This window comes from Haliaeetus leucocephalus, unplaced genomic scaffold, assembly GCF_000737465.1.
Source record: "Haliaeetus leucocephalus isolate CR32 unplaced genomic scaffold, Haliaeetus_leucocephalus-4.0 Scaffold526, whole genome shotgun sequence".
Taxonomy (NCBI): Eukaryota; Metazoa; Chordata; class Aves; order Accipitriformes; family Accipitridae; genus Haliaeetus; species Haliaeetus leucocephalus.
Window position 1 is genome coordinate 6,935,113 of NW_010972962.1, and position 11,012 is coordinate 6,946,124.

An 11,012-nucleotide genomic window follows, 5' to 3' on the forward strand; every position below is an offset into this window, starting at 1 on the left:
CTCCTGCCCTAATTTTATTGCCATTGATTGACAGTATTTTTCCTCAACTGACAACTGTGAATTGCATGACAATATTAATTGCTTTTAGGAAAGGGTTTACAGCAGACAGGACATCATAAAACTTTACATCTCGGAAGTCCAAAGCTCCATGCTGAAAACTCATTCTCTTCAAATATTACAAAACATTGCGGGGGTGGGGGGTGGGTGGGGATCGGCCCTTCAAACATCTAGATGACGCTTTAAACCTGAGTTGTACTATTGTCAGTATGTTGCTTGAGAAACACAGGCCAGTTAAAAAAAAAATTCTTTTTAGTTAAGTGAACTTTGTTTGATTTCTCACATGGGTCTTGGTTCCTTCTAGTCTGCTAATTTCAAGCTATTGCAGAGGAACAACACAGTTCAATCAGACAGAGGAATACAGTAGTTCAGTTTTATTTTTGTCCTAGGCAAAACAGTCCCATTTACTGTTCTTAATTTTGATACTTTTTTAAGAGTTATATTACTTCTTCAGCCTCTTAAGACCAATGCTGTGCTAGTGACACCACTTTATTTGTGGTGTTGGTATCGCCAGCTCCTAACTGTAAGGTATAAAAAGAGATAGGTATAGATTTAAACTGTGAGATATTTTTAATTTTTTGTGAGTATAGCTTTTAAACCATGTGACTCTTGGGCTTATCCATCATCTAAACCAGAAAACTATTAGTTTCCTAAATAAATTCACTTTTCCACATATCAACTTGGGAGCCCAAACTGAGGCACTTCTAGAACAGGGACTCTCAAGAAACATGCAGTTAGCAGGCATTATTTTGGGTGCAGCTGGGATCTTATATTAAATGAAAAAAATTCCACACTCTGATCTGAATACTCAGACCATCTCAAGAATTCAAATTTCCAATCTTGAGTGGAAACATCAAATGAATGGCCCCTTTTATATTTAAAATGGCTGAATTTTCCCAAAGTTAAGTGTCCTTGCTAGCAAATGTCTTATGCAAAACTGCACTAATGAAAACTCAGAAGTGGGTTTATTTAAAACAAGTATTATATATTGTGCGTTCCTGTCCTGCTGCATTATTTATATCTCTCTGCCCCCTTTTCTCAGTGTGTACAAAAGGTCAAGTAGTGACAAGCCAGTACCGTATGCTTGCCAAGCATGGTGGATATGTATGGCTAGAGACTCAAGGGACGGTGATTTACAATACTCGCAACCTACAGCCTCAGTGTATCGTCTGTGTCAACTATGTGCTGAGGTAAGACAGAAAAACCACATATGGATTCATGTGCTGGAAGAAATGCAATAATCAGAGGAACTTTTGAAGGATCTATTTATTCAGTGTTGTTATTCTGAAATCAGTTTAGTCATGTTTGTTCAGTCTTGTTTACTGATGTTAGACATCAATGAAAAATGTGGCATGCCTGCTCTCATACATGCTGTTGAAATATGCCACAGCCTTTTTCTTCTGCAGAGTGGCTGCTGTGCAGATACAACAGAGTATAAAGCCTGCACTGATGATTTTATTGTGTAACATAACTGCTAATGTGCTCTGTTTTTCTAATGCTGTGACAGAGAGATAAAATTAAGTAGTAATTGTATCTTATGTTGCTAGGAGAAGCTGTTTACTGCCTCAAAAATCAGGACCAATCAGGAGTTTTGCCTATGTCTGGCAAAACTCAAGTATTTTTTGGTCCTAGATGGGCCCAAAAGAGGAAATACTTATTTGAGTGATAGTCTGGGTCGTTATAGCCTCAACTACATCCCTTTAAAAAGCAGAGCAACAAAGCCCCGAGTATTCCCACAGAAGTCCTGACAACACTCTCTGCGTCATCTGAGATGATGGTGCTCAGCAACGCTGGAACTGTGCCTCGCCTGTTGAGAGCCTGGCATGCGACCGAGAGAGGCCAAAACACTTGTACGGGTCCCAGCTTTAGACAGTTTGTACTGCCTACATTACCCGCATTTTTTTTTTTTTTTAGAGTGCAAAATGCCTAAAACCTATTTTCTTGTTAGTGAAATTGAGAAGAACGATGTTGTGTTCTCCATGGACCAAACGGAATCGCTCTTCAAGCCTCACCTGCTGGCGATGAGCACCGCCTATGAGAGTGGCATCTCTGGGTCAGAGAAGAGCGACTTCTTGTTTACTAAGTTAAAGGAGGAGCCAGAGGAACTTGCTCAGCTGGCACCAACACCCGGCGATGCCATTATTTCCCTGGATTTTGGTTAGTATTTGTATAAATAATTTTTGTGCAACAAAGAACCACATGTGAGTCTACATTTAGAAACTTAATAGACAAGTCTGGTTGCTCTGGGTACAAAGCGGGATTAATAGCTATAAGAGCCCACGTGCTCACACCAGTGGAAAATTTCTGTGAATGAGAGCAGAATTGGGCTTTCTTGCTGACTAAACAACATGCATTAAGTCTATGCCAACTTATTGTCATGGCAACTAGAAGCAGTGTTTACTTTTAATGAATAGCTGCAATTATATCATAACACACCACAAGCTAAAAGCATTCATTAATATTGTTAAAACTCCATCCAGGGACACAGAAGTTTGAGGAAGCCCCTGCCTTCACCAGTACTGTTTCGACACCAAACAAAGCATGGCCAGTGGAAGTAAAAAGCCACACTGCTCAAGGTGAAACACTGACGATACCATCCTTTACAATGCCTCAGATTGCACCTGGAAGCAGTACTCCAAGTGCAAGCAGCAACAGCAGCTGTTCCACGGTAAGAAGAGCTTTAAAAAAAAAAAAAAAAGTATGTTATGTTTTACATGTAAGTCCCATCAATACATGTAGATGACGTTTTCATGTTAGCAGTCCAATCCAGTACATTCTCCAAGTGTGCCCATATATAAAAAAAGGTAAGAGTTTTTGTGGTATAACTATGTATTTTACTCAGAAAATATTTTGGGAGATGAGGGGGGTCATAATCTTGAAAAAATTCTTTTTTCTCAGTTCAGCTGGAATAAGTTCTTTTGATAGGCATCATGTCATTGCTTATTAACAAGGCCCAGTGTATCTATATCCCTCCAGTACTGCATACATCTTAAGTATAAATGGCATGATGCTAAGCCAATAGCATTAGCATCTGTTGTTGCATTGCTGCTTATAGCAAATTCGTATTTCTGTGCAGCCAAGCAGCCCAGGAGATTATTACAGTTCTATGGATGAAGATCTTAAGATAGAGGTGATTGAAAAACTTTTTGCCATGGACACAGAATCAAAAAGTCAGTGCACCTCCCAGGTAAGGAACTAATATCTCATCCAAAAGCCATAAAAATCAGTCCCCTCCTAGTAGGTAGTACAGATGCATGCTGTATGTGCAGATACTGTGATATAACATCCAAACGTGTATACACCAAAGCTTTGATGCACAATGCTAACAAAAACATGCACTTTAAAAAGCTGGGGTGTAAATTTCTAACCCTAACTCTCTGAAGCAAGTGCTTTATGGTGTCACCGTGCTGGCACTGCTAAGAAGAAAGAAGCAGGAGAGAGCTTTCAGAATTTGGAAGCTTCTGTAGACTGGATAAGGAATATAAGCAGCAGCAATTTTTTTTAAATCTGGTGTACTGACTAGTGAGTAAACATCCTTTCTAGAACAAAGTATAAATAAACTAATTCTGGCAAAATGGCAAAATGAGGAAGGAATGCCCCTCATAGCACATATCTCCTTCAACTACAAAATGAAAACTGTCATTTTGGATATATTCTTCTTGTCTTACCTCTCGGAGGATTTCAGAGAGAGGTGACAATTACTTGCACATAAAGTAACATGGTCTCCATCTCCTGCATTCTAATCAGGGTGTAAGTGTGGAAATTCCCTCTATAAATAACTCTCTTAATCCTCCACTATTATAACATTACATCAGGTGAGCTAGTGAATAAGAGGTATAGGCCTGATGCAGCCCACCTAAGTTTAGATACTTAATTGAAATGCCTTTGTTAAAAGCTTATACTTCTTTATGGTTAAGAGAAAGGAACAGGCATTGCTGGCTGTCAGCTCAGCCCTTACACTCATCTCCTTCTATTAATCCTATGGAAAGTCTGGGGTGATTGGGACCCAAATGAGGTGCCTCAATTTGCCAGTGCAATTTGCAGAATTAGGTAGGTGATAGTCAATGTCCTGAAGAAATTTCATCTAAATCTGGACATAGAAACAGCAATGAAAGCAATAGAAAGAGTGGACAGATAGGAGGAAAATGTGTATCAGGATCAAACTCAGTGCAAGACTTCACATGTGCAAACTTCAGTTTTGTCAGATTCAGCATCTGCTTGCTCAGGTGTGTCCCACCACATCAGCAGCTTTGGTGGGAAAAATGAGCATTAGAAAAGTGCCCCTGTTATGATCTGGCTGGTGGGCCCATATCGATTTCCCTCTCTGTTCAGCTCTGGTAAAACACCAAGATAAATGAATTTAAATATGACTAGTCCTCCAAGGGAAAAAAAAATTACAGATTTAGGTGCAATAGTGCCCTTCCAACTACATATTTTAAAACTTTTGCATTTTTAGATGCATTTTTTTCATGTAGCTAGATTACAGGAAAGCTGTGTTTCTATTTTAGCATGAAAAACCCTGAGGTTCAACTACATGCCACATGTTGTAGAGTCTTGGCAGACAAGTTATTCAAAGTGTAATGGAACACAAGATCTACTTCAGATCACACTGATCTTGCAGGCTTCATGCAAGCTGCTTTAGCAATACTGCTTATCTGGGAGGGGTTTTTTTCTTCAGTTTGTTGTATTACTTTGCTGATGATGATATGATGAACATGTATGTTACAGAAATAAGACATTTTTAAATAGGAGCTGGCCAGTTTCACATAGGTAAATTTGGCATACAGTGATTTTTCAGCTTTGCATCTACTAGTATTGCATATCACACTAACTGCCACAACTACTATTAACTTCTAGTTTCTTTATGAACTTACTTTATTTTTGCACAGACTGACTTCAATGAACTGGACCTTGAAACCTTGGCTCCTTACATTCCTATGGACGGAGAGGATTTCCAGCTCAGCCCAATCTGCCAAGAAGAACGTCCTCTCTCTGAAAGTGCACAAAATACCCAGCAGAGTCTAAGTAGCATGAGTACCATCTTCCAACCCCTTGCTTCTGGTTCAGAGAGTCAGTTCCTCACAGAGAAATATCGCCCGCAGCTATCAAATAAAAACATTAACCCTGGTCATGGGTCCCTGTCATCAGTGTTCTTCAACAACATGAGTCGGTCATCTCTGCCACTGTACCATGACCAAGCCAGCACTCCCCTGTCTTCGATGGGAGGAATACCAAACACCCAGTGGCCACCTGATCCTCCATTAGAATATGTTCCTGCTAAATGGAGACTTATGGATAAATACTCAGGATCCCTATCAAGTTCCCCCTCAGGGCCATCAGTACATTCTCCAAGCATGCCCATATATAAAAAAAGGTAAGAGTTTTTGTGGTATAACTATGTATTATTTTACTCAGAAAATATTTTGGGAGATGAGGGGGGTCATAATCTTGAAAAAATTCTTTTTTCTCAGTTCAGCTGGAATAAGTTCTTTTGATAGGCATCAGACTGCACCTCTGGGGAAATTAGTGTGGTGCTCTCCTGGGGCAGTCAGTCTAGTGGAAGCAGACTGGGTGAGCTAATTTTTCATTGCCTGTAAGGGTGCATGAATGGATTTTCCTGCTGGTCAGGTAGAAATTACTCCAGTAATTCTGCAAAGCCTGCTTGACTTTCTGCAGTTTAAGAAAAGTACTGAAAAGGCTTACTGGTCCAGCAGTAAGCTGGGACCCATGCATACTTTCTTACCTTGCATATATTTTTTGCACAACAGAAAATAGAGGAGAGGGAGGGATGACAGTACATTTATTTTTGGCATATGTAAGTAAGATTTAAAATTATAGGCTTTTTTCTACAACCCTTCCTCACCTTGTTCACTTTTACACATGGGAACAGTATGTGATGAGATGTAGATCACAGGCTACAGTCCTAGAAGTTTCCTGTCATAGCTAGAAGCTTCTCTGTAGCTCTTGGGTCTTCATTGTTGGTCACGCTAAAACATTCAGGAAGTACATAAAGTAGCAAGGATCACTTTAAAACATGAAGCTGTGCAGTTTGCTTTCTGAGATTTCTTGTTGGCAGAAATACCAGTGTCTGAATATGCATCTGGAAGGAAAGGGTTTGTCCCCAAACAGCAACCTGTGTGTTCATATTTTGTAGGCAAAGCAAAGGGACAGGTGTGGCTCTCAAAATCCTATCCTTAAAAAATTGCATGACTTTCTTTTCCACAGCATTTTTATGTCTGCCTGGAGATCCCTAGAGGCTGTTTATGCTAGACTATCATTAGTCTTTGATCCCAAAAGTCAGAAGTTTCCAAAGCTTGTGGGATGACTAACAAAAAGAAATAAAAACATCTGACATTTGAGGTCTGTCCACTGTCATGTGTCAAAGAACACCTTAAATGTCTTTAAATGAAAGAAGAATCTGCATATGTGAACAAGATGGTTTAGAATTGCCTCCCTGCTCACTTACCCAGAGACGTTTTCTCCACAGGCCCCTGGATGCTTTTGGGCAACGAGGCATAGATGTAAGCCCGGCAAGAATTGCTCTGTCTAACAGTTTGAAACTGAAGCGACAACTGGATTACGAAGAACAAGCGTTGCAACAGCTGAGTGGGGTAATCATAAGAAATGCATCCCCTTCACAACTTTGGACTCACCATGGTCAGTAGTGTATTTATTTTGCTTTTCTTCACATTCTAGGGAGATCCATCTGTCATTAACCCTTCTCACCTAATGTGGAAGAGAATGAAATTTCTCAAAGGGGAAAACTGTTCCTTGGTTACAGAAAAGAAGTCTCTCAGCACAAGTGTTCTTACTGGTAAGAGAAAAGAAAGTGGTTTTGCAATGTTTTGTATCGAAACACAATTTTAAGACAGGTTGAATAGAAACAAAGACTCTTTCAAAAGGAAATGTAAATAAGCTCTGTAAATATTAGACTAAGAGAAAGTTAAAGATCAGGTTATATCACTAAGAGCTGAACAATTTAAGATACATTTGATAACTACCAGGTAGATGGTTTCATGTATGTTCACATCCTTGCTTTGGAGGTAACAGAGATCAGCTTAATGGAGATGGGTTTACTTCATGCTGATCCAAGGTGCAGGCATCTCAGAGCTAAAAAGGATACTTTCTCTCTACAACACTGTTTCCTTACACAAGCATATCCTGGGTGCAATACTACTTCTAGAGCTAGTGCAGTTTCTGGACTTCCTTTGTGACAAGATGTAGGTATGCTATGTGACCACCATGACGAGGATTGCTTTGCTTTGAATTAGTATTATCTACTATAGTTATTACACTGGCTTAATTTAACTTTTTTTTCTGCTGCTATGTGAAACAGATGAATTTGTCTGCAACTTGAGAGGTCTGAGCCAACCAATGAATCAACTGCAGCAGCAACCACCCACCTGTGGCAGTCTTGGTGAGAATTTGAAAGCAGGAGCGTTTCCCCCTCCATTTTACAGTTCCCGTTATCAGGACTATACTGCCCAGCCAGCTCATAAAGCATCGGGTAAGAGCTGTCAAATACCAAAACTGCAAAATATTGGTATTTAGTTCCAATACTGATTCCATGAAAGAAAACACTTTAAAAAAAAAAAAGGGGGGGGGGGGGGTAGGCTAAGAACCAAATATGTATTGTTTCATAGAATGAAAAATTAATTCTCTTGTTTAGTGTGAAACTTTTAATGTCTACATTTGTAATATATGAGGAAAAAAATTTTGCCCTTCATTTCAATTAAACTTAATACCTTTTTACCTTGGAGGTCCAGCCAACCTCCATCCATACACTTGTCTTGTGATGGAATTGATTAAATTGTACTAAACAGCTTGGGAGGTTTGTAAGTTAAGAGTCTTAACGCATACCTTCTTAAAGGTTAATTAATTAAAGGAGACATATGTATGTCCCTTTTAATATATAAGGGGAGTGGGTGTTAATTTATAAACTGTGTTGTTTACTACCGCTTTCCTCATCTGCACTAATATCATTTTTCTCGGAACAATCTAAATTGGGGGTGGATGTGAAAAACTGCCCATGTCCATGTGACATGCTTGCAACAGTTTAAGGCAGAGCAATGTGTAGGTTTGCTCTGAAACCTGTAATTTGCTGGTGGTTTGAGGCATATTGACATAAACACAAAATGAAATTATAACTGATATAAACAGAAGAAGGAGGAGAGGAAAGAAGTCCTCTGTGTCTCTCTGGTCTCAGCACCATGACTTACTTCACTAATCTCTTCCAGGTATGACCAGTCGTCTGCTGGGGCCCTCCTTTGAACCCCACTTGTTGCCTGAGTTGACAAGATATGACTGTGAGGTGAATGTCCCTGTTTTGGGCAGCTCTATGCTTCTGCAGGGCAGTGAACTGCTCAGAGCACTGGACCAGGCCACCTGAGCAATCCTGCAATATTCCATGGCCTATACTGTTCAAAACAGCTTCAGTTTTTAAATATATTTTTGCAAGTAGACAATTTCTAATACCAATACACTTTTACAGGATTTTACTTAGATATTGAACGTGTCCACGTTACCAAATAGTGGCCTTTTGAAGTTACTGACTTTATTATTCATATTAAAGAAATACATCTACTGTATTTTCTCCATTGCAATTAAAGTGTTGTTTAGAGAGTTTGATTACCCTCCCCTTATCTCATTACCTGTAATTTATATACTGAAATTTTCTTCAAATTTCATGCTCATAAAAAGCTGTGGTATAAATGCCTCATCACGTGACACTTTGGCTGCAGTACTGCAAAGATTTATTTTTATTGCCAAAGATGAATGAAACAAATCTGATTTCCTACCACAGTTTTTTGTTGATCTGCCAAATTGAAATCCTTTGAGTCTTTCTGTTTTCCAGCATTTATCGTATTGTAACTTTAATAACTTTGGAAAAGCATACTAAAGGAAAATCCCACCCTTCTGCCTCCCCACCTCCTTCCTTTTTATACATGCTGTTGAAAGAAATGTGAATGGTGAACTGCAATGTTTGTGGGTATCTGTGAAAGTTGCACCTTGTAAGCTTTTTTCCTCAGAAGCGAGCCACATTCTCAGATGCCTTAACCTGGCTTAGCTCTACAGCCAAGGCAGTACTACAGATTTACCCCAGTGGAGGATTTAGACCTGTGTTTTCATTTGTGTTGGGGTTTCTTGCTTTGTTGTTTCCTTCATTTTTTACAAAAAAAACCAGATTTTTTTTAATTTCTCGCTGGGTCAGTTGTTAATCATCTCTTGGTACTTTTGCTATATCTGTGACACAGCAACTTTAAGAGCCGTTACTACTAGTTCTAGCAGAATTTGTTATGTTGTTGCTGATGCTTTAGGAATCTGACCAGTGGCCAGTACTAACACCTCTGATTAATGTCACCCTTTTTCATTTTATATGCTAGCTAGCAATGTAATTGCAATATTGAATCATTAAAACTAAAAGTTAAAGTAGTATTTCCCAACATATTAGGCTAACTCAGTTAAAAGTAGACAAAAAGAATTAAGGATTGTGTAGTGAGATGAATATCTGGCAGGCAGGTCTCTATCATTTTTACTTGCCTTACATTAATCAGTAGCTGAAATGTCATTAAAAGGCAGCCAGACATTTTCAGAGCTCCTTTCCAACTATCATTAGTTGTCATGCACATATTTTTAAAAATAAGGCTTTGGATGCTTTCAAAGTCAAAGGGATTTGAAAGTTTAAATTACAACATATTTAAACAGTAAAAATGTTAAAGTAATAAAAGACAGGTGAGCAGTTCTGACTTTAAAATACATACAAACCTAGATACATGTTGGGATATATCATCTTGTTTCCTCCACTGGTATAAATCATCATAGCTTCATTGAAGAACATGGAACAGTGGCAATGTACAAAAGGTAAATTCTGGCCCAGAAACTTAGAACAAAGATATATTCTTTTGAGACTTCTGATTCCACTGAAGTCTGGCTTATGAAATTGCTTTGTATCATGCACTGACACTTGCAGAGAAGAGAGCCTTAGGTTCATAGAGCACTTCAGAGTTCACTGTGTTAAGTGAGTCTTAACCACACATACTGAGAAAAGCTGAAGATCTTTCGTTATTGGTACATAACGTAAAAAAAAAAAAGTTAGTCCCTGTTGTAGGCAATCTTTCAGGAGTTTATTACCAAAAATAATCTATTCCTAAAGTGAAGTTATTACTGTGTGGAAAAAATATATTGTAAGCATCAAAATCTGATGAAAAGTGGCAAACCAGATTTGACAAATTTGCAGTGGCAAGGACTTAAAGGCTTCAAGGATTAAAGACACTTGAATACTGCTCTTCTGTTCCTTATTTGTGTAGTTTCAGCATTAAAAACATTATACCCTAACAGTTTACTAAAACACTCTGAAAAATATTCCATGTCTTAATATTAATCATACTTTTTATCATAATTATTTCATAATCTATATTGCTAAATTCTTATTGACAATATTATAACTGTATGGGAACTTTAACTTGATAAGGAAATGTATTTTGACACTGATACTTTATTAAAGTATACTGATCCTAAATTTTTTGTGACTCGTTTGCTATGAATTTGTTATTTGTTGTATCATTGTAAAAGAAAAGTATTTATTAAATTATTTCTAGAAAATAAAGGTTTGCATTGATCTTTGAAGAATGAAAGAACAAACAAAAGCTACCCATATTTGAGAGCTGGGAAGTGGTGTGCTAAATGTCTGTACCACCAACCTTTGTGTAGAGTTTACCCAGCTTTCCTCAAATAGAGGATTAACGCCCTGCAGACTGCCCTTCTGAAACATATCCTATGGTTCAGACTGCTGCTTCTATTTCAAAGTGGATTTCTGTCTGCCTCTTGTAATGCTACCCTTAAAAAAAAAAATAAAAAATTTAAGTTGACAAAACATTTTAGAGACTGAATTGCCACAGCTTCCCACTTCAGTTTTTGTAGCAGTAACATAAGACACCATATTCTGGCAGTCCTGA

At 38.3% G+C, this 11,012-nt stretch overlaps 1 protein-coding gene across 1 annotated transcript in view; it reads left to right on the forward strand.

Moving 5' to 3' along the window:
• EPAS1 (endothelial PAS domain protein 1) overlaps positions 1–10,659 on the forward strand; it is a 38,429-nt gene extending 27,770 nt beyond the window's left edge. The window contains exons 8-16 of the mRNA XM_010576538.1: positions 1,100–1,247; positions 2,006–2,214; positions 2,538–2,725; positions 3,134–3,244; positions 4,947–5,431; positions 6,545–6,668; positions 6,754–6,871; positions 7,394–7,564; positions 8,295–10,659. Of these exons, the coding sequence (XP_010574840.1) occupies positions 1,100–1,247; positions 2,006–2,214; positions 2,538–2,725; positions 3,134–3,244; positions 4,947–5,431; positions 6,545–6,668; positions 6,754–6,871; positions 7,394–7,564; positions 8,295–8,446 (1,706 nt within the window). The 3' untranslated portion in view covers positions 8,447–10,659. The remainder of the gene's footprint in view (positions 1–1,099; positions 1,248–2,005; positions 2,215–2,537; positions 2,726–3,133; positions 3,245–4,946; positions 5,432–6,544; positions 6,669–6,753; positions 6,872–7,393; positions 7,565–8,294) is intronic.
• Positions 10,660–11,012: the final 353 nt, after the last annotated feature.